General features: G+C 40.7%; 1 protein-coding gene across 4 annotated transcripts in view; it reads right to left on the reverse strand.

The window, feature by feature from the left end:
* Positions 1-24,243, reverse strand: part of LOC140519441 (tyrosine-protein phosphatase non-receptor type substrate 1-like) — an 85,762-nt gene that overhangs the window by 6,256 nt on the left and 55,263 nt on the right. For all 4 annotated transcript variants that reach the window (XM_072632420.1, XM_072632416.1, XM_072632418.1 and 1 more), the window contains exons 4-8: positions 23,196-23,510; positions 17,062-17,376; positions 10,445-10,549; positions 5,914-5,938; positions 756-795 (exon numbers count right to left, since the gene is read on the reverse strand). In XM_072632420.1, the coding sequence (XP_072488521.1) occupies positions 756-795; positions 5,914-5,938; positions 10,445-10,549; positions 17,062-17,376; positions 23,196-23,510 (800 nt within the window). The remainder of the gene's footprint in view (positions 1-755; positions 796-5,913; positions 5,939-10,444; positions 10,550-17,061; positions 17,377-23,195; positions 23,511-24,243) is intronic.

Raw genomic sequence — 24,243 nt, forward strand, 5'->3', positions numbered from 1 at the left:
TAAAATATGTGTTATTGTTATCTTAAAGTGATAAATTATTATATATTATATATATAATTATATAAGAATTATAAAAGCATTATGTTAAATAGTCATAAATTATATAGATATATATTATTATACAAAGATTATATATTATTATTATGTATACTATATATAAGGATTATATATTATATAAAGAGCAAATTATTATAACTTCCTGCCTATCTAGAGAGTCAAATATAGAGTCCGAAGCAGGGTGCCATTTACTGAACTGAATCTGGATCCCAAAGCAATTACAAGCACAATGTGTGACCCAGATTCCTTTCTGTCATCGTAAGCCATCGAGGATATGGATGACTGGAAAAGAAGGAGGGTCAGCCATGTGCCAAGACTGATGGGTAAAGGAAAACTACCCTGATTTACATGAAATATTAAAAAGCTTCAGAAAGGCTTCACTGGGAGAATCCTCGCGGGAAGATTTCTAGGAGGATGGGGACAAGACTGGTACAAGATGAGGAGGTGTGGCTGGACCTCTGCCTAAGAAGTCTGTCATTCAAGGACACATTGGTCTGAGTGGGAAGACTTCCCAAAGGTTAAGATACAGAAACAGCAGAACCTCCTCTCTTGGCATTTACACTAGCCAGTAACTATCTTCCCTCTGCCCCCAAACCTCCACTGATTCCATTCAGCATTCATTTTTAGCCCATTCCTTTTACAAAACTTTCTATTGCTGAATCCTTCAAGAAGCAAGCCTCGGGAAGCACTGCACGTACCTGGCTTAGGTCTCTGGCATTTTTTTCCGGCTCATGTAATCTAGAAGAAAAGGCCAAGAAGGGATACATCAGATAAATCAGTAAAATAGCTTCACTTTGTAGTTTGAAACCAGTGACACAGTGACACAGCTCACTTTAATGGATGCTACTCAAGGATAGTGACCCCCGTGGGTCTGAACTAAGACATCACCGTGTTCTTGGTTCCCAGGCAATGCAATGTCATGGAAAGAACTGCTGAGGAGTCCCACATACTAGCTGGGTGATTGAGATGAATCCCCTCACCTCATTAAGCCTCAGTTCCCTGAATCTGTAAAATGGAGATAATAATACTTGTACTGCCTAACTCACAGAGCTACTGGGAGAAAAATCACTTAGTAAACTTTAAGGTAAGACAGAAATGCAAGCTATGATCATCCTTATATTTCCCTGAGTAGCACTTTGTAGTAGAAAGAGCACTTGTCTTGGAATACAGGTGAATTAAAATCTCAGCCTCAACTTAATAGCTATGTGAATTTCAGCAAGCCATTTTACTTCCCTAAGCCTCAGCTTCCCCCTCTGTAAAATGGGGATTTTACAGTTGCACTATCTAGGTGAGAAACTGGCAAATACTTTAGAAACAGGCACTGTTATTATTCTGCCTGGGTGTGATTGATTTTCAAGCATGAACCTCGAGGTCCAAGGGACAACAGACTGGATATTATCAATGGTAAGCGACAGGGTCTGTCCACAAAAGTTAATCTTGGCTGTGACAGAACATCAAGCTCAAGGAGCACTCACTGAGCATGACAAATCCCATGTTTCCACAGAAACATTTTCCTCCTGGGGGTGAGTGCACCTGACTAGAGGATCCTGAATCACAGTGTCCAATTAAATTACTGTTATTATGACGAAGCCCAGGTTCAGAAAAATTAGGCGACCTTCCTAAGCTCAGAGAGCTGGCAGACAAAGACCTGCATCTCAAACCTCTGGCTTTTGATTCCAAGGCCAGTGATCTTTCTATGACACCATACTACTTCTCCTGGGTAAGGCTGGAGACTCATCATTTGTCTTTTAACTTTCAGCGATGTGTGTGTTCCTGGCTTTTCTTTCCTGTTAGACTTCAGTCTCCTTTAAGGCAGGGACCATGACTTATTTATCTTGGCATCTCCCAGCATTTCTAGAACAAAGCCTTAGGCAGAGGAGACACTTAATAAATGTTTGTTGAATGAATGTTTATGTTCCTGGGCCCCGATAGATTATAGACAGCATGCTCTGCCTGTATATAGAGGCACTGTGGCTTAGTGGATGGGGTGTTAGACTTAGAGTTGGTAAGACCTGGGTTCAAATCTTGCCTCAGATACTTATTGTGTAATCCTGGGCGAGTCACTTAATTTATCCGTGCCTTGGTTTCCTCATCTGTAAAATGGGCATGGGGTAGGGGCTTTGAACTCAATGGCCTCTAAAGTCTATTTTTTGCTCTAAATCTCTGATCCTATGGTTCTCTGTCCTATAAAGAAGGGGTCTTTAATTTTTTTTAGGTGTCAGGGACTCCTCTGGCAGTCTGGTGGAACCTATAGACCCTTTCTCAGAATAGTAATTTTTAATACATAAAACTACATAAAGATACATTTAAAAAAATACACAGGATTACAAAGGAAACCAATTCTACTGAAATAAAAAAATAAAGTTTTCCCCCATCTAAGATCATGAACTCTTAGGGTGTATGGAATTCAGGTTAACCATCTCTGCCTCTAGAGTGAAAAATCCTATTTCAGTTATAACTTGGAGAGATGCTCTGAGTATGAAGAGGGTGCTTCACCACTTGGCTGCTGAGTTACCTGGCTTTGTACTTAAACACTGATAGACTCTGAAAGCTGACGAACTAGGAACCTCAAGAGAGAGTCGGCCACTTAATGGGAGGTAAATATTAAGCTCTACTCCTAGTAATTCTGGAGGTGGCCATGTGAAAGAGCTCCTGGGGAGGTTTCATTAGAAATCTACTGAAAGGTATGAAACGCAACAACACTGGGTCTACTGTGTCTTCTTTGGGGAGGAAAAAAGGCCAGTCAACAAATGTTGCTGAGCATTTGGTGCAGGATGCTGTGCTCGGTTTCATCCATGTAACGAGATATGATCCCTGTCCTTTAGGAGCTCACTGCAGAATAGAGGAATGAGACACATAAGACATGTATGTGTAAGGATGACTAACTGCATGGTCATCTGCCCTACAGCCAGGCCTTGATTAGTGTGAACAATAAAACCTGTGATGTCACCTGTATTTAAATGTGCACTATTTTAATTTATAATTATATAAAATAGGATAATTTATATAATATACTATATTATATATTATAATAATAGAATATTATATAATTTTATTTATATTTTATTATATTTATATTAAATTATATTATTTATATATTACAAAAATATAATTATATAAAATAGGATAATTGGTTTCATCTAATGGAAATAGGCAGAGTGGATTCAAATAATTCAAACACTTCATTTACACTAACTGGGTCCTAGATGTAAATGCTTTTGATTCAGAAAGTTGGGGAGAGCTGTGGGAGTCATTAAAGAGAATGCTATGAACCAGGCAATCAGGGAAGGCTTCCTGAAGAAAGTGGAATTTGAGCTGGACGTTGAAAGGCAGATTTCTATGGGGGAAAAGGACATTCCAGAGGAGTGAGGAATGCACGGGCAATATTGTGGAAGTGGTAAAAGCCCAAAGCATATTTAGGGGGACAGTATATGGACCAAGTTGACCTGGGGAGTAACGGGAGAAAAGGTTAGAAAGCTAGTAACATTATTACAGAGCTAGAAGCGACCTCAGAATCATCTAATCCAACACCATCATATTACAGATGGGAAAGCTGAGGCCCAGAGAGGTTAAGTCTCTTATCCAAATTCACATAGGGAGAAGTAGCCAAGGCAGAATTTGAACTCAGGTCCCATTTTCATGGTTAAGACAAGCTGAATATGATGGGCCTTAAATGACAAGCTAAGCAGGCCAGGCTATATTAGCAAGCAACGGAGAGTCACTGAAGGTTCTTGAGCAGCGAAGAGACCTGATAAAAATGGTGATTTAGGAAGATGAAATGGTTGGTATGCATAAGATGGATTTTAGAAAGTGGAGAACAGAAGCAGGGTGACTAATTAGAAGGCTAGGTACAGTGGGTACAGTGCTAAGCCTGGAGTCAGGAGAACCTGAGTTCATATGTGTTAAGTTCCCAAAGATTTCATTCCTGCATGAGTTTGTAAACACTGTGTGCTGTGCTTATGTGCTGGGCTGTTGTTGTTCATGCTCAAGATAATTGTGAAGGTTGGTTATTGTGTAAGGGTGGTCCATCATGTAAGTCATGCAAGGACATGTCATCTCAAGAGATTTCTCCCAAGGGCGTCACGACCCTGATAACCCGAGAGTTCCAGACCCCTTACACAAATGCAGCCTCTGACATGACCCTTGTGAGCTGAGTGACTCTGGGCAAGTTACTTAATTTCTTTCAACTATATTCTCATCTGTAAAGTGGGGGAAATAAAACCACCTACCTCCCAGGGCAGTTGTGAAGATCAAACGAGGTAACGCATGTATAATGCTTTGTAAATCTTAAAGTGGTAAATAAATGCTAGCCATTATTAGTACCTTATTATATAAAAATAATATATAATACTTATAAGCACCTAGTATAGGGCAGGCGCTGTGCTAAGCTCTTTATAATTATTAGCTCATTTGTGATCCTCACAAAAAACCTGGGAGACAGGTGCTTTTATTATCCCCATTTTACAGATGGGGAAACTGAGGCAAATAGGGGATAAATGACTTGTCCAGAGACTCACAGCTAGTAAATATCAGAGGCTGAATCTGAATTCAAATCTTCTTGACTCTAGGCCTGGGGCTCCATTCACAGAGCCACTCAGCTGCTCTGCTAGGGACATTTAATAATATAGCAATTATATATTTAATATTAAATCCTCTATTTGGCATTTAAAGCTCTTCACAATTTGGCTTCCCCTACCTATCCAGTCTTATTATACCTTCCCCTCACTCCCGCACCCCACACACATTCAGGGATAAAGGGATGCCAGTCTCCTTGCTGTTCCTAAATGAGACACTCCATATCTCTTGACTCTGGAAATTTTCTCTGGCTTTCCCTCAGGCCTGGAACCCTCTCTTTTCTCATTTCAACCTCTTGGTTCCTGGCATCCCACCTTCTATAGGAAGCCTTTCCCAATCCCTTGTATTTCTAGTTCTTTCCCTCCACTGACAATTTCCAGCTTGTCCTGTAAACAGCTCATTTGTACCTCGTTGTTTGCAGGTTGTCTCCCCTGCTGGATCACAGACCCCTTGAGGGCAGGCACTGTGTTTGCCTTTCTTTGCATCTTTGGTGCTTAGTTTAGCACAGTGCGTGGCACATAGTACATGCTTAATACATGTTTACTGCCTGACAAACAAAAGGTCTGAATTATTGGGACAGCTCTAGGAATAGGGCATTTTAAAGGTTACTCTCTTTAAAACATCTAGCATGAGGTATTGGTGAGGAGACAGTTCTCCACTGTGTTGATTTGGTCAACACTATGCATCGCCATGGTGGCTGACCCTCTGGCAATAAGCCCCTGCTGACGCAGGCCAGTCTTTGGCTAGCAAACTGTGCGACCGTCCCTGGGCCCATACAGGGTGCCTTTCCGGCTTAGTAGCACTTGCCTGGCACACTCTAAGTGCTTAATTATTGCTTGTTGACTGACTGACTCCCTGCTTGGCCCAGCCTTCCAGAACTTTGAGTCACCTTCCTGCTCTGACCAGGCATCAGAGGAGGAAGTCAGAAGTGATTTCATAATAAAACACAAAGAACACAGGGTGGGGATGTAGTGAGTACATGTGAGTACTTGGGTTGCCAAATACTTTTCTTTTTTTCCCCCACGTGTTATTTCATCAGCACAGCAGGGTCTTCCCAGTGAGAAACATAATATGAACACAGACCAGCACGAGAGTGGCTTAAGGGCACTCAGAGGTTAAGCGAGTTGCCCCAGGTTACACAGCCAGGAAGACTCGGAAGAAAACTGAAAGCCAGGTCTTCCTATCTCCTCTAACTACTTCACCACAGTGACTCAGGCTCATTTATTTAAAGAAAACAAAATCAAACCCATTCCTCCCTTCCCACCTTTACCCTGCACTTACCTTGTAGAAGAAGTCGAACCTTTTGCTGAAAGAGAAAAATAAAAAGTCATTCATTTACTATTTTTTAAAAGGTTCCATTCCTACGACCTTCATGCTGGAGGCAGGCAATGACTCTTAGTGATTTCTAGGAAAACTTAGGAAAAAAACAACCACATTCCTTTAAAGCCATACAGAGGTATTTTCTGGGAGTGAGGATGGCAAGGGAGGAAAAGGAAACTGATATAAATAATGTGGAATATGTCTGCTGCCTTATGCTATGGAGGAAGGAGTAGAGGGGAGCTGGGTGAGACCCCCTGCCCTGCTACTTTGCTGCCCACACAACCTTGGGGACATTACTTAGCCCCTCTGAGGTTCAGCTTCCTCTTTGTAAAATGAAGGAGATGGACTTGGATGATGTCCAGAGTCTCTACCAGTTCAAAATCCATGAAATGATGAACTCTTGAGGTTTCCGGAGACTTCCTAGGTTGGCTTTTCTTTCCTTTTAGAATCAAAGAACAGGAGCCTTGCAGGCCATCACATGCAGGCAGCAGCAGCATGGAGGCCTGACTACTGGATTTGGAGATGATGTGCTGAATCTTACACTTCTAGAAAAAGCTCTTTCCTCTTTTGTGAGCCTCAGTTTCCCCATCTGTAAAATGAGTCTAGGAATAAAGGTGCTACTACACAGGATGGGTGGGAGGATGGCAACAATCAAAGGAGGTCATATATATAAAAAGTGTTTTGCAAACAATAAAATGTAATGATTACTACTCGACAGGAAATATTCCTAGTCTAAGCAACTTTACCTTGTGCGTTCAGAAGGCCCAATCTTTTCCTTGTTTTTGAGAAGCAGCCTGGTTCTGTGGGCCTGGGGCAGCTAGGTGCTGCCACATCCCAGGATAGAGCAATGGGCTTGGAATCAGGAACACTCATCTTCATGAGTTCAAATCCTACTTCAGACACTTACTAGCTGTGCGACCCTGGGAAAATCATGTAACCTTGTTTGCCTCAGTTCCTCATCAATAAAATGAGCTGGAGAAGGACATGGCAAACCACTCCACTATCTGTGCCAAGAAAACCCCAGATGGCGTCACAGAGAGGCAGGTATGACTGCAGTGACTCCACAACAACTGGTCCCATGGAAAGAACCCAGGACTGACTGGTTCATTCATCAGACTCAGTTCACATCAAGTGACTTCCTCTCTCTGTGGACTTAGTTTCTCTCCTTCGCAAAATGGGGATCATAACACTCACAGGACTGTTATGAGGAGAGCACTTTGTAGACTATGAAACACTTTGAATTATTATAATAATTACTGTGATAGCAATTATTATTACATATTATAGTTTAATGTGTAATAAGGTATGACATATCAAATATATGATCATATCGTGTAATGATGATTATATTACAAATATTATAAAAATAATAATTATTATTGTCATTACAAACATATTTAGTGTTGTTAAAGCATCAGTGGGAATGCCCAACAGCCACAGAAATCCATTGGGTACTATGATAATAACAACGTTGATAACTAGTCTTTATATAAAACTTTAAGATTTACAAAGCTTTCTACATGCTATCTCATTTGATCCTTACAATAGCCTTGTAAGATAGGGATTATTATAGTATATATAGTATACTATAATATAGTATATATAATAATATATAGCTATTATTATCACCCCCACTTTACAGATGAGAAAACTGAGGTTGAGAAGCATCTGAAGCAAGATTTGAACTCGAGTATCCCTGAGTTCAAAGGTAGCATGGTGCAGCTGGACTAGGTTGGAAATCGGGAGGCCTGGGTTCTAGGTCAGGTTCTTCCACCTGTTTGCTGGGTGACCAAGTCCTCCAGCACTTAGCAGAGTACCTGGCACCTAGGGAGCCCTCAACAAATACTTGACTGACTCATTTTCTCCCTTTGTAAAATGAGGGAATTGGAATAAATGATGAGTAAGGTCCCTTCCAGGTCAACCACTATATAGTTTTACCTACCCCTCTACTGTCTAAAATTCCTTCTACTAACCTTTCACATGATATGTTCTAAGGTCTTTCCTGCCTCTAGCCTTCTGCAATTTCATGAGACCAAGAGGAAAAGGGAACCTGACTCTCTGTGGATACAGGCTGGCAGAATGATATCTGAGGACGCCCTGGGCCTTCTCAGGTACAGAAGTCCCATGTGCCCATTCTGCAGTCAGAGAGTTTGCCCCACAGGTGAGACAAGCTATGCTCCCAGCATCACAGGTCTGCTCTTCCTTTTGGTCTTGTAGCCTCCTGAGGACAAGGCTCTGAAGGGAAGAGGGAAGAAAGGTAAAGGGTTGTTTCTAGGTCTTTGTACCCAAGAAAGTAACACTTCACTAAAGAAAAGAAATAAGCTTCCCTAGAGTTTATAGGGAAAAAGCAAAGGGTCATAATATTTAGAGCTGGAAGGGACAGTAGAGATCTTGTAGTCCAGGGGTAGGGAACCTGCAGCCTCGAGGCCACCTGTGGCCCTCTAGGTCCTTGAGTGTGGTCTTTTGACTGAGTCCAAGTTTTACACAACAAATCTTTTTACTGAGGGGATTTGTTCTGTGAAGTTTGGATTCAGTCAAAAGGTTACCCTTGAGGACCTAGAGGGCTACATGTGGCTTCCAAGACTCAGGTTCCCCACCCCTGTAGTCCAATCCCAGGGTGACTAGGTGTGGCAGTGGATAGAGGGCTGGGCCTGGAGTCAGGAAGACTAATCTTCCTGAACTCAAATCTGGCCTCAGATACTTAGTAGTTGTGTGACCCTGGACAAGTCACTTAATCCTGTTTGCCTCAGTTTCCTCATCTGTTGAGCTGGACAAGGAAATGGGAAACCACTCCAGTTTTCTGCCAAGAAAACTCTAAATGGGGACATGAAGAGTTGGACAAGATTAAAATTACAGAATAACAAAATAACAAAGGATAAGATTTAGAGATCATCTAGTTTAACCCTGACATTTTTCAGACTGGGAAACTGAGGACTAGAGGGGTTAAATGACTTGCCCATGGTCTCACAGATATTAATTGAAAGTGGCAGAATATGAACACAGATCATCTTAACTATAAATTCAGTACTCTCTCTACTGTGCTAATTTGAATGGTTGAGTTTGCCAAGACTATAAATTCAAGAGCTTGTGGGATGTAGGGGGAAAGAGCCTTGAATTTGGAAATAAATAGGCCGGGTCCTAGTTCCAGCTCTGACGCTCACAGGCAAATCACTTTGACTTGTTGGGTCTCAGTTTCCCCTTGAATAAAATGAGGGTAATAATACTTGTCCTCCCACCTGATAGCATTCACTCAAGCTCTTTGTATCCCTCTGAAGTGCGATGTATGTGTGAGTTATCACTGTGATCAGGCTCTGATGCAAAGGCAGACCATCAAGCAGTACAAGCTGCTCTACGGTGAAGGAGACTTTCTGACCAGAGGCTACGTGTTCTATGCCACTGACGCCCGAAACCTGAAGGTCCTCGATGCGCCTGCAGCTGAATTCTCCTCATTTTACAATCCATGTCAGACCAGTCACAGCTTAACTCTATACTGCAGTCTGGGGTTCCAAAACATGCTCTACATGCTTTTTTTTGCTTGTTTGCTCACAGGCCTAGGAGGTAGGTAGCACAAGCTGTGTATGCTCTCCTCCCCTTGTTTGTCAAAGGATTACTGAGCCTCAGAGAACTTTCACAGCTGGTGAAATATCATTGGCCAGGCCTCAGATTCAGATCTTCTGACTCCAACGTGTCCAGGGCTTTCCCCACTATATCTGACAGCCTCCAAGTAGCAAATGAAATGGATTATTAAGGTCAGAATGCCTCCTCAAAAGTTAACATCCAAAAGCTATCTTTGATAGGAATTGAGGAAATTTCAGGGTCACAAGACAAATGCTCAACCACATTGGTGACTATGCAGGCCACCACCTACAATCCAATGAGGGGAGATCTTTTATTCTGGGATGCTGCTGGCTAAACAGCCTGAGGAAAGCTTAGTGACCTTGGACAAACTGTTTCTTCTTCTTGGGCTCCATTTCTACTTCTGCTGAAAAGTGGAAGCTGGATGAGATGACCTCCAAGGTCTTTCTAAACTCTATACAAATTTGACATTATCCATACCAACAGCTGCTGTTCTAAGTTTCCTTTTATTCCCAACATCTCAGATTTGAAGGGAAATAGCTTTGAACGACAATCTAAGTTTTGATATTCCATATTTTATAGCCTCTTTCAATGCTGACATTTTATGATTTTTTTTTTTACTGTACTTGTGATTTTATCAGTATAAGGAACTCCCAGGAGGGTAACTTCCTCTACCAATGCAGACTGACAATCTTTCTGTAATACATAATCTCAGAGAGCTGCCTCTGGCAGGAGAGGCCAAGTTTCAAGACCATAGGTTGCAGAGCAATTGTTTATTCACACTGATTAAGAGCAGAGGGGCTACTCCCCAGGAATGGTCTTCTCTACACCAAGGAAATCATAGGTCCAGATTTAAAAAAGAAAAAAAAAATCTATGCTTTTGAATAGGAAAAATGAAAGGGGAATTCACACTTACCTTTTTTCTGTTTGGCTCGGATGAGGTAGATGGTGGCAATCAGCAGAGCGGCCAGCACAATACACACTATACCCACTGCAATAAAGATGCTCTGGGATCCACGCTCTGAAATGAGAAAGCTTGAAGGAATTACAGGAAGCAGGTGTTCCGTGTATGTAAAAAAAAAAAAAGAAAAAAAAAGGAGATTCTTCTTTATATTAAATAAGAATCATTAACCAGTAGCATCTGGATGTGTGTTTTCAGATGTTCTAAGATGTGTGGGCAGATTCACTGGGCTAAGCACACATTCCCATACAGACAACGAGAGGATGAAGAAGAAATGAAGTCAATCTTTCATGGGAATTTTTTTTTTAAGTCATCACTTTTTAAAAAGAGACAGCATGGTGTAGTGGATAGCGCTAGCCTCAGTATAAGGAAGACCCGAGTTCAAATCTGCCTCGGACACATACTGGCAGTGTGATTCTGGGGTAAACTTCCAGTGCCTCTAGGCAAGTCTTTGCACAATTACAAAGCAGGGGCCAACCTGCACTAATAGAGGGAGTTTCCTAAACCAATGAAATTACAAGTTTGTCTCCAAAAAGAAAAAAAAAGAGTTGCTGCAGAGTGGTCCAGGGCAAGTATTTCATCTCCCCACAAGCCTTAGTTTGTACACTTGACCCCATCACCTCCAGTTTTTTCCAATATACTACAACCTCAGTCATTTTATCCCAATTTCAACCCACCAGTTCTTCCCCTATTGCTTTCCAAATGTCCAATCTGCTCCCAAACTTAAAAAACTGTCACTAAACCTTTTTTGTTGTTGATCAGTCATATCTGACTCTTGGTGACCCCATTTGGGTCAAAGACACTGGAGTGGTTTGCCATTTCCTTCTCCAGTTCATTTGACAGATGCGGAAACTGAAGCAAACAGGGTTAAGTGACTTGCCTAGGTTCACACAGCTAGTAAGTGTCTGAGGCCACATTTGAACTCAGGAAGATGTCCTCCTCACTCCAGGCTTGGTACTCTATCTAGCTAGCTACCTAGCTGCCCCACTAAACCCTACCACTCAAACTATTTTCCTGTATTTCCTTTTCTCAGCAAAACTCCTATAAAAAAGTTTTCTCTACTCACTGCCCCCACTTCCTCTGCTCCTTTCTCATTTACTTCTCAATTCTTCAGCATCTGGCTTCTGCTTTCATCACTCTACTGAAATTGCTTTTTCCAAACTTACCAAAGACCTCTTAATGACTAAATCTGGTGGGTTTTTTTTCATTCTTCCTCCATCTGGATCTATCTGTTGCATCTGACCCCACTGACTTACCCTGTCTTTCTGATAGTCTCTGTTTTCTGGGTTTTTGTAGTACTGCTTTCAGGAATTAAGTTCTCTTCTCTGTCTCTACTTATTCCCTCTCAGTCTCTTTTTCTGGCTTATTATCCATATCATGCATGCCCCTTCACTATGGGTGTTCCTCAAGGTTTTGTCCTGGGTCTTCCTCTCATCCCTCTCCATCCTCTATCAGTAACCTCATTGGTTTCCACAGGTTTAACTACCATCTATGTCAATGACATATATTATCTCTCTCTTTATCTCCATCTCTATATGTTCCTCTCCTTCTAAACTCAGTTTCTTATCTGAGCTTCAGCACAATATCACCAAGTGTCTATTGGACACTTAAACTAGATATCCCAGAGACATTTTTTTTGGAGGGAGGTTAATCTCAGTTGAGTGACTTGCCCAGGATCACACAACTAGTAAGTGTCTGAGGCTGAATTTGAACTCAGGTGCTCCTGACTCCAGGGCTGGTGCTCTATCTACCGTGCCACTTAGCTGCCTCCCCTACCTCCCCAACAAGAGCTATCTTAAATTCAATCTGTCCAAAATTAAACTCATTATTCCTTCAACCCTCCCCACTTTCAAACTTTCTTATATCTGTTGAAGACCGCATCATCCTCCCAGTACTCAGGTCCAGAACCTTGGTGCCATCCTCACCTCCTCACTCTCCCTCACCCCCATGTCCAATATGACCAAATCCCACCTTTTCACCTCCACATCTCTTACGTCTCGATGTATACAATCACCCTTATCCTCTCCTGCCTAGATTACTGCAGCAGTCTCTTGATTTATGTCTCTATCTCAAGGTTCTCCCTACTCTAGTCCACCCCCAACACTGTTTGCAGAGTAATTTTCCTTAAGTACAAATATGACTGTGTCACTTTCCAATTTAATCAATTGCAATGTCTTCCTGTTGCCTCTAGGGTAAAATATAAAGTCCTCAGTTTAGCTCTTAAAGCTCTTCACAGCATAACCCCAACCTATTTCTTCAACCTCATTGGAACTTAGTCCCTTCTCTTCCATTCTTTAATCCAGCCAAACTGGATTCCTCTCTGTCCCTCACACATAATACTCCATGTCCCATCTCCACGCATTTGTGATGGCTATCGGACACACATCAAAGAATCTCTCTCTTCCTTTAGGATGTATCTCGAACACCATTTTTTGTATGAAACCTTTCCTGATTCCCCTTAACTGTCAGTCAATTAGTCAGTCAATAAACATTTATTGAGTACCTACTATGTGCTGGGTCCTGGGCTAAGTGCGGGGACACAAAAAGAGGGAAAAGATGGTCCCTGCCCTCAAGGAGTTCACAACACCATGAAATAATCATAGTTAGAGTTTATATATGGCCTACTATGTGCCAGGCCCTGAGCTAAGTGCTTTACAAATATTATCTCATATGATTCTCACAGCAACTCTGGGAAGTAGGTGCCATCATCACCTCCATTTTATAGTGACTGCTTTCCCTCTCAAACTATCTTGTATTCAACTGCTTTCTGTGCATTTATATTTTTTCACCTGCTGCATAAATTTCTACATGTACTTGCTGCATCCCCCATTAGAATATAAGCTCCGTATGAGTAGGGATCCCCTAGGACAATGACTGGCACACAGTGGGCACTTGCTAAATGCTTGTTGACTGACTGATTGCTTTACTTGTGAAATGGGAATAATAATACTCTTATTCCAGATAATTTGTATAAAGTATAATGTAAGCTTCCCGAGGGTAGGGGCTGAGTTTTTTTTGTTTTTGTATCCCTAGTGTATATTATAGACCTTGCATTTTGTGTGCTAGCTCTTTTCATAGTAGTTCCAAACTGGAAACTAAAAGAATGTCCACCTCCTGAGAAATAGCTAAACGAATTATGGTATATGAATATAATAGAATTAGAGGGGAAACAATTACCTGGGAGGGAAAAATTTGTAGCAAGTTTCTCTGAAAAAGGTTTCAGGATTCCCAACTCTTTCTATTATACCACTGTAAGATGAGACTAAAAATCGGGAGAAGTGTCTCAGTGATGCTACTAACTTCCTATGTTATCTTGGGCAAAACATTTCTCCTAGCTGGGGGTCTCAGTTTCCTATTTGTAAACTAATAGAATTGGATTAGGATGACTAACTTTTAACTTTATATGTTCGAAAGTCCCTTCTCACTCCAAGATTTACAAAATTCTTTTTCTACATATGCATGTGCACTGCACAAAAGATAGAGGATCACAGGAGGTAAAATGGATAATTTCAATTACACAAAATTAAAAAGGGTTTGCACAAACAAAATCAGTGCATTATCATATGCATAATTTATGAGACTCATAAAAATAATAACAACTTATCTGGAAGAATAAAAGGTTAAAAATGTCAAGGGAAACAATGAAAAAAATGTAAATGAAGACAAACTAACCATACCATATTTTATCATTATTATCTGTTATATTATTATCCATTAGAGGTTATAGATTTAAATTAGGGATAGATAACCTGAAACCTTAAGAATATGTGAAAAGCATTACAGTCTAGTAGATAGAGTTCTGAACTTGGAGTTCAAATTCTACCTCTCACACTTAAATACTTAGAAAATGAAAGGGGGTTGGATTTGATGGTCCCTTCCAGCTCTAAATCTATGATCCTATGTTCTTTGTATGTGGTTCTTTTGTTTTTTTTAAACATTCATTTTTAAATTTGAGTTCCAAATTCCCTCTCTCTCTCCAGTCCTTCCTCCACCCATTGAGCAGACACAAAATATGATACCGCTTATCATATTCTGCATGTGAAGTCATGCAGAACATATTTCCATATTAGCTATGTAAAGAAAAAGAAGTAAGAAAAATAAAGTGAAAAATATATGCTTCAATTTGCAATCAGAGTTCATCACTGTAGAGGTGGATAGTATGAGTCTTCTGGAATTGCCCTGGATCATTCTATTGCTAAGAACAGTTAAGTCATTCACAGCTGAACACTGTACAATAACTGCTGTTACTATGTACACTGTTCTGCTTGCTTTGTTTTGAATCAGTTCATATAAGTTTTCCCAGGTTTTTCTGAAATCAGTCTATTTGACATTTCTTATAGTGCAATAGTATTCTATTATAATCATACACCACATCTTGGTCAGTCATTCCCCAATTGATGGGCCTATCCTCAATTTCTAGTTCTTTGCCAGCATAAAAAGAGCTGCTATAAATATTTTTATAAAAATAAGTCTTTTTTCCTTTTTCTTTAATCTCTTTGGGATACAGATGGATATGCACAGTGCTGACCATGCCCTTTGGACATAGTTCCAAATGACTCTCCAGAATGATTGGACCAGTTCATAACTCCACCAACAGTGCATCAGTATCTCTATTTTCCTACATTCCCTCTAGCATTTGTCATTTTTCTTTTCTGACATGTTGGCCAATCAGATAAGTGTGAGAGAGTTGTTTTAATTTGCATTTCTCTAATTATTAGTGATTTAGAGCATTTTTGTGTGCATTGATTGCATTTAATTTCTTTTTCTGAAAACTGTCTGTTCAAATCTTTTGACTTCTCATCAATTAAGTAATGGTTCTAACTTTTATAAATTTGGTCCAGTTCCCTATATATTTGAGAAATGAGGTCTTTATCAGAGAAAGTTGCTGAAATCTGCCCTTCCCCCCAATTTCTTTCTCATTCTGACTGCATTGATTTTGTTTGTGCAAACCCTTTTTAATTTTGTGTAATTGAAATTATCCATTTTACCTCCTGTGATCCTCTATCTTTTGTGTGGTCATAAAAATCTTCCCTTATTCATAGATCTGACAGGTAGATTTTTCCATTCTCACTTAGTTTGCTTATGATATCATCCTTTATGTCTAAATCATGTACCTGTTTTGACTTTATCTTGGTACATAGTGTGAGATACTGTTCTATGTCTAGTTTCTGCCAGATTGCTTTTCAGTTTTCCCAGCAGTTTTTGTCAGATAGTGAGTTCTTGCCCTAATAACTTGAATCTCTGAGTTTATAAAGAACTAAATTATTGTGGTCATTAGGTATATTGGATACCTAATCTATTCCACTGATCAACCACGCTGTTTCTTAGCCAGTACCAGATTATTTTGATAATTAACACTGTACTATGGTTTAAAATATGGTATGGTTAGTTTGTCTTCATTTACATTTTTTTCATTGTTTCCCTTGACATTTTTAACCTTTTATTCTTCCAGATAAGTTGTTATTATTTTTATGAGTCTCATAAAATAATTCTTTGGTAGTTTGACTGGCATGGCACCAAATAAGGAAATTAATTTAGATAGAATTGTCATTTTATTATATTGGCTCAGCCTACCCGTGAGCAATTAATATTTGTTCAGTTGTTTAGATCTATCTTTATTTGTGGGAAAAGTGTTTTGTAATTGTGTTCATTTTGTGTGTGGCTCTTAAAACATATGCAAAGAGAGAATGCTACCCTTATGAATTGTTATGAAGCTGTAATGTTATGCTCTTTCAAAGGTATAGCATATTCATCAAAATAATAATAGCTAATATTTATATAGCACCTACTATGTGCTTTAAAAATATTCTCATTTGATCCTCACAACCACCATGAGAGGTAGCTGATATTATTGTTCTCATTTTACAGATGAAAGAAACAGAGCTTAAATGAATTGCCCAGGGTTACACAACTAATAAGTATCTGAGGCTGAATTTGAACTCAAGTTTTAATAACTATAATACAGAAGCATGCGACATTCTGGTTTAATTCTCTGTAATAAACTAAGTATTAAAATTGTGGTAAAAAAACCAATTATGGTAGACCTTTGACAATGACACTGGTAAATTCTGCTTCCTACTCCCAAAAATGAAGGAAAGAATAAAGCATTTATTAAGTGCCTACCATATGCCAGGCAGGCACTGTGCCAAACACTTAACAATTTTATCTGAGCCTCACAACATTTCTTCGAGTTATAGGTCCAGTGATCTATCCAATGCACCCACTAGCTGACATTCTGGAATAGTGGAATCTCTAGATGAGGGATAAAAGGCCCAGATTTTGGTCCAGGCTCTGTTACTTACTAGCTGTATTACTTTGGGCAAATCATTTCTTGGCCATTGCCTCACCACAGGGCAGGGTGATCATGAGGACCACATGAAACGAAAAGTCTGAAAGAGCTTTGTAAACTAAAAAGTCTTTGTACTCATGTAAAGGATGATACTAATGACAATTTGATCACCATCCTTGGTAAGATTAGCTGAATGGACCCACAGGGCTGAACCTACTCTGATTATTTCCAAATCAAGTAGTAGAGATCTAGAGCCTTCTAATGAAATCAGAGATGAACTCACCTGGCTCTTTTTTCCCCGGAGGCTCCAGATTAGGTGGTCTTGTAACCATTCGACTTTTATTGATTGCAGGCTGGGAATCATGCAACACCTGACAGATGATCTCCTTTTGTTCAGATGTGTTGACCAGGAGTGAGATGTTGAGACTGTAGGTACCATCTTTGTTCTCTGTGAGTTCAGGTATCTTCCCTTTTCCAGTTTCGGTGCCATTTTCTAGCCAGATGACACTCACATTTTTGGGATAGAACTTGTTCACATGACAGGTGATGTTGGTGCCATTTGAGGTAGGTTGTGAAGTAATCTGTACATCGGGTTTAACTAGAAGAAAATGCAAAGTCTTTCGGTTAACCAAGGGAAGATCTGTCTCTCTCCTATCCTTTGTGTCATCACAGAGTTGCAGGGAAGGGAGCATGAATAAACAACGACCAGAAATCTGCCCTGGCAGTAGATGTCCTTAGGTTTAACTGGGGAATCCCCAACATTCAATCCCCAACATAAACTCCTTGAGGACAGGGACTGTTTTTTTCTTTCTGTATCCGCAATACCCAAGCAGAGTGTCCTGCACATCATTTGTTGCAAATGTTTGTTTACTTGAATTCACCAAAAACCAATAAGAATGGAATCTATCCCTTTCCCTCACTTGCCCATTTCCTTCTCAAAGCTCAAACTTTATTTATGTGGGCTTCTTTTCTTGAGTGTACATATAGTATAACACATGTTCCTCAAAGTAGGAAGCAAGGACTGGATTTTCAGAGACACATGACACTAAGTTTCCTGTCCTAGCTCCTATGACCTGCTTTCCTCAACACCAGCAAAAGACATAGAGGTTTGTAGCTAAAGAGAATTTCTCCTTTGGGGATGAAGAGAACCCCCCTTTCTAGGATTATACCAGGATTTTTAGGACTTAAAGAAAACAAACACAGCTCATGCTCATAGGGAACTGATGTAGTTGTGATATGATATCAAAGCAGATGGCTCAGGGAGAACGTGCACCTGTCTGTGACCTGGCCACCCTGTGTCCCCCTTTCTTCCTGTCTTCAGGATATTCCTAAGCACACGTGAAGTCTACCTAGGAGCTGGTCAGCTCTGACAGGGCTGCAGATTGACCTGTGTGGCTCCTGAACATGGAGCTTACACTGTGTATTATACTCAGGAAAGAAACCTTTAGTATATGCATCAACTGAGAGCAAGCAGACCCCAGGCAACCTTAAAGACACTAATCATGGAAAAGCTTAAGGAAGCAGGTGCTCAGCACTTAGAATATTAGATATCAGTCATTTTGTTTCTGTCTACAGAAACTTGACTGTTTGCAAAAGGGGCCAAATATGACCAGATAGTCCTTGGAGGTATTTGGATGTTGAGAGGAGAGTCAGGTTTCTCATAAATGTTAGCCCTTGCCACACCCCTCCTATAGTTAATCAATCAAGCAACAAGCTATAATTAAGCACTTCCTTATTCCCAGCCCTGGGCTAGATGCTTTGATTATAAATATAAAAGTGAGACAGTACCCCCCAACCCCTTCTAGAAGTTTACTTTCTACAAGGGGAATACAATACATTCACAGATAAGTAAATAAAGGCTATCTACAAAATAAATACAGTGATGAAAGAAAGCACTGATGTGGAAGATGGAACATTGGGGATGGAGCAAATAGCCTGGTTTGGCCATAGCAAAGAATGCAAGAGGGAGTGTAACAAGCAATCTGTTAGAAAAGTTTGGCTGAAGTCAGATTGGAAAGAATCTTAAAATGCCAAACGTAGGAGCTGCTATTTCAACCTAAAGGCAATCGAGAGTCATAGAAGCTTCTTATGGCTAGACCTGTGCTATAGGAATATAATATTTGGAGAACAGATTAGAAAATGGGAAAAAAAATAGAGAAAGGGAAGCCAATTAGGAGGCTAGTGCCAAAGACTGGGTAAGGGATATTGGGGGCTTCGTGATATGAGTAGACAGAACGGTTAATCAACACACATGTATTAAGTGTCTACTATGTGCTAGGCCCCATACTAAGTGCTAAAAGAGAGAAGGGGATGAATATGAGATTAGGAGTTCGAATCAATAAGCCTTGGCATAAGGCAGGGCAGTGAGGGAAATGGACTGCATGCTGTAGATGAGGAAAAGTGAAGAGTTAAGGATGACTCCTAGATGCCTGAAGAGAATGTGGTCCCTTCAATAGGAATAGAGAAATTAGGAGGAGAGGCAGGACCAGGAAGAAAGATAAGGAGTTCTATTTTAAACATAGTGAATTTGAGATCCCTATGGGCCCTGCAGGGAGAGATGTTAAGGAGGTAGTTGGAGACTTAGGACTAGAGCCTCAGAGAGAGATGAAGGCTGGATGTGTAGATTTTGGAGGCACTTACGTAGAGATGATAGCTGACTTTATGGGAGCAGATAAGATCACTAAAAGAGAGTATAAGGATAGAAGAGAATAGCCCATTGGTACACCTATGCATAGATGGCCAGACATGGATGAGCCTATGAAGGAGAACGGGAAGTGTGGTGTGACAGGCAGGAAGAGTCACAAAAACCCAGGAAGCAGAGTGTCTAGAAGGGTGGGGCTGATAGTGTTAAATACTGAAGAGAGGTTTAAAAAAAAGGATGAGGACTAAGAAAAGTCTGTCACATCCAGCTATAGAGATCACTGGTGACCTTGGAGAGAACAGTTACAGTCGGGTGGTGAGGCTGGAACAGGGGAGTAGTGCAATAAGTAATGGAGAAGAGCTAATAATGGGAATTCTACTTCTGAGGGTTGAGAAGTGAGAAGGATGAGACAAACTGAAAGCAGTGAGGAGACTTTTTTCCTAAGAGATTGCGAAAGGAAGGAGAGATACAGGATGATAGCTAGAGGGGATGATAAGGTCAAACGAAGGTTTTTATCGATGTGAGCATGTTTGAAGACAGCAAGGAAGGAGCCAGTGGGGAAGAAGAGGCTGAAAATTCGGGAGGGAGAAGGAAGGATCAAAGAGACAAGCACCCAAAGAGGTAGAAGGGGATGGGATCAAGGTTACAAGAAAAAAGTTTGCTGGTGGCAGAGAGAATAGCCAGCTTGTCCTCCAAGAACAGAGGAGAGTCTGGGGATGATGCTAAGGTGAACTGAAGTATGGAACTGGAGATGAGTGCAAGTGTGTGATGGAAGATTTCAATGATAAAAGGTGCTTTGCTGAGTGGGAATAGGGAGGTCAGAGTAGAGGTAAGCTGTAAGAGAAGAGGGAGTCCGATGGAGTCGATCAGGGAACAGGAAAAGAAGTGATAAGTAGTAGTAAGTGCCAAGTGGAGACTGAGTAACACTGAAGGTCCCAGAGAGCACAGTGGTGCCATGTCTTCTAGAGGTGCTCAGTAGCACAGGACAGTAGGAGAGGAGGTGTGTATGTGCTCGTCATTCGTTGCCAAAGAAGACCATGCCATCAGAGAAATGATGACATGACTTGCACTTGACTTTGTTCTGAGTGAGGGAGGGCTGTGCAGGTCACCAGCCTCACTTCTCCTCCAGAGCCATCTGAATCCAGTGACCAGATGCTCTTAGCCTAACTCAATTTTATTACCTTTGAAGGAACCTCCGTATAATATGAAACAAGTAGTTAGATGGCAAAAGGCAGCTAGGTGGTACAATGGGTAGAGTGCTGGACCTGGAGTCAGGAAGACTCCCTGAGTTCAAATCTGGTTTTAGACACTTACGAGCTGTATGGCCTTGAGCAAGTCACTTAACCCTGTTTACCTTAGTTTCCTCATCTATCAAATGAGCTAGAAAAAGAAATGGCAAATTATTCTAATATCTTTGCCAAGAATACCCCAAATGGGGTCAGAGAATTGGACATGATTGAGACAACTGAAAAACAATATAATATGCAACACAGCTGCTAGGCACAGGTAGGAACCCCCTCCGCATTTCTCACCCTCTGTCTCCTTTGTCTCAGTCTCAGGCAGATTTGGTTTCCAAACAGGAATCTTAGGGAAAATTACCTTTATAAGGACAGAGTTCACTCTCTGTATCTCTAAGGTCCTTAAGATTTATCTACCCCGTAAAGCATCAAGGAAGACAATGAGTGTAACTGCTTGCCTGTTGCCTTGATTGATGTATTTCCATTGGAAACTCTGTGTGGCCAATGGAATCTGAGGTCCTCCAATCCTATCACAACACTAAAACTACCATTTCCTCACCCATCGATGGTCATGATTTGAATCTTTTCTTGATATGATAAACCTTTGTGTGGGCATGAGGCACCTAGGAAACATAACGGATAAAGCACTAGTCCTGGAGATAGGAAGACAAGTTCAAATCTAGTCCCAGGTATTTACTGTGTGAGCCTGGGCAAGCCTATTTGCCTCATTTTCCCCAACTGTAAAAGGGGGATAATTAAAACACATACTTCAGAGGTTGTTGTGAGGATTAAATGAGATAATATTTGTAAAGTGGTTAGCACAGTTTCTGACACATAGTAGGATCCTTAGAACTCCTTCCCCTCATTCTCACCAGCTGCCAGGTAGCTATAACTTTCATGCCTGGAACTCCTACCCTGTAGCCACTTCCTTATCAGCTACCATGCAGAGTAGCAGGCATATTGTCCCAAAGTCTTCCTCTTTCTAGTTCAATCAATCAACCAATACACATTTATTAATGTTTATTATAGTAACATAGTAATTATATTATACATAATAATATATTATATAGTATATATTATATAGTAATTATATAGTAATATGTTATAGAGTAACATATATATATAATATATAGTAATATAGTAATAATAGTAATGCCTACTATGTGCCTGGCGATGTGTTCATCTCTGGGGATACAAAAAGAGGCAAAGGGCAGTGTCTGCCCTCAAGGAACTTACAATATAATTGAAACAACAAGCAAACAAATTTGTAGAAAGCAAGCTATATACAGACAAATAAGGGAAGACCCTAGAATTGAGGGGACTTGGGAAAGGCTTCCTGTAGGAGGTGGGATTTTAGCTGGGACTTAAAAGCCAGAGAAGTCAGAAGGTAGAGAGGAGGAGGGCAAGCCCTCCAGGAATGAGGACCAGTCAGTTCTGAAACTTTAAGCAATTCAAGTTGGTGCTCTTGGTGTTCCAAACCAGATTACGCCCCCCATTTAGGCCGTGCCTCCATGGTTATAGCATTGTCTCCTCTTCTTTGAGGGCAAAGGCTGTCTTGGCTTTGGTATTTGTGGACCCCTCCTCCTCCCTAGCTTGCACATATACTTGGCACAGAGTAAAACCTAATAAGTGACTCTTCCTTCATTATTCTAACCCCCAAATAATAATGGCTTGTATTTCCCTAGGGCTTTATGGTTTATACATGATCTTTTTCACCATAGATCTGAGAGATAGGCAGTAAAAGTATTATGCCCCATTTTACAGATGTGGAAATAGCATCAAAAAAGTTAAATGTCTTGCCTAGGGTCAAATAATTGGCCAATAATAGGCTTTGACTCCTCCTTCCCACAATGTCATACTCCTCTTCCTCCATGTCTTCTTCCTTCTTGGCATTCTAGCACACCGGGTGGAGGCCTCGGTGACATATGTCTCACTCTAATGCTGCCAAGAACTCCATCATCCACTGTTGTCAGGGTATCAAGCAAGGATCACTAGTCTTAGGATCAGAAGATCTGGGTTTGAGCTCCACCTCTAACACTTAGGCAGTGTGTGACCTCAAGGAAGTCACTTTCAATTTCTAAACTTTCAGGTTCCTTATCTGTAGAATGGGGATCACTAAAACTTGTACCTTCACAAAGAATGTCCTGTGAGCTCAGTGGGTTGGGAGCTATTATTATCTTCATTATTTAAGGGGTGATCTCAGGAGGCAGAGGCAGGAATGCTGTTAGCAAGGAATAAGGATAAATGGGAAGTCAGTTCCCAGGACTGAACCTCCGAAGATTATATTTAGGCTTCACAATTAATAGCTAAGAGTCAACTTTATGAGGCAACCCTGGGTCAAGTCAGTCAGGGAATGAGCATTTAGTAAATGCCTAAGCTGTGCCAGATACTGTGCTAAAGGCTGGAGATACAAAGTAGAACACAATCCCTGCTCCCAAGGAGCTCATGGTCTAATGAGGTTCAAGCCTTTGCCCCAGAACTCATTCAGGAACATAGAGTAGGAAGCAGAGAACATGCCCAGTGCAAGGGTTCACTTACCTCGGACAACGTCTGACAAATTCTTTGTCCCTCGAAGAGGAAATTGTAACGTGACATGATTCACCTCACAGATGACCATGGAATTGACATCGCTTGCTTCTAGTTTCACCGACACAGCACTGGAGATGTTGTAGGACACACTATCGCCCTCAGGGAAAATCTTGGTCCAATGGGTATGTATCTCATTCCCATTTTTAAACCATTTCAGGGTGATGTTTTTGGGGGAGAAGCCTTGTGAGTTACAGGTGAAATTCTCTGTGTTCTCAGTGTTTACTCTCTCTTGGGGGCCGGATACCACAGGTACAGAAGGTTTGGCTGGACATAGAAACAATTAATAAACACAATGCAATAAAATTCCTAAATAAACAGTTAATAAAAATACCAAATAAACACAAAAGAAAAATTACCAATGCCCAGTCTCTTAGTTGCTACCTTAAATTACTGCTACCTGGCTTCATCTTAACACTCTACAAGTTTCAGGAAAAGATTTATTTTTTTAAAATTATAAATATAGTAGAAAATAGCAAGCATGTGAGTCTGCCAATGCCATAAACTCCTCTTATATAAAACTTTTTTATTGAGAGTGTCAGAGGAAGGAAAATATGCTGAGGTCTCCTTAATCCTAAGAAGGAGCTTCCTCTACCTGATTCAGATAAACACAGTAGAAAGAATGGTGGAGTCAGAAAACCCGGATTCAAATCCTTGGTCACTCATATGACTTTCTGCAAGTCACTCAACACCCTCCACCCCCAGCCTCAGTTTCCTCATCTGTAAGATGAAGGTCTTGGACTAAATAGCTTCTGTGCTCTTCAAAAGACCTAGACTCACAATCCTATGATTTCCTGTCTCTCCTCTCACTAAACTTCTTGGAAAAGCTCTCTAAATCTAGAGACCAATACTCTATAGTGCCTATACTCCAAAGAGACTGAAGGAGGAGGAAAAAGGACCCCAAATGTTTACTGCAGTTGTTTTTGTGGAGGAAAAGGGGATACACATTAATTGGGAATGACTGAACAAGTTGTGGTATATGATAGGATATTACTGTGCT

This window comes from Notamacropus eugenii, chromosome 1 (assembly GCF_028372415.1).
Source record: "Notamacropus eugenii isolate mMacEug1 chromosome 1, mMacEug1.pri_v2, whole genome shotgun sequence".
Lineage (NCBI taxonomy): Eukaryota > Metazoa > Chordata > Mammalia > Diprotodontia > Macropodidae > Notamacropus > Notamacropus eugenii.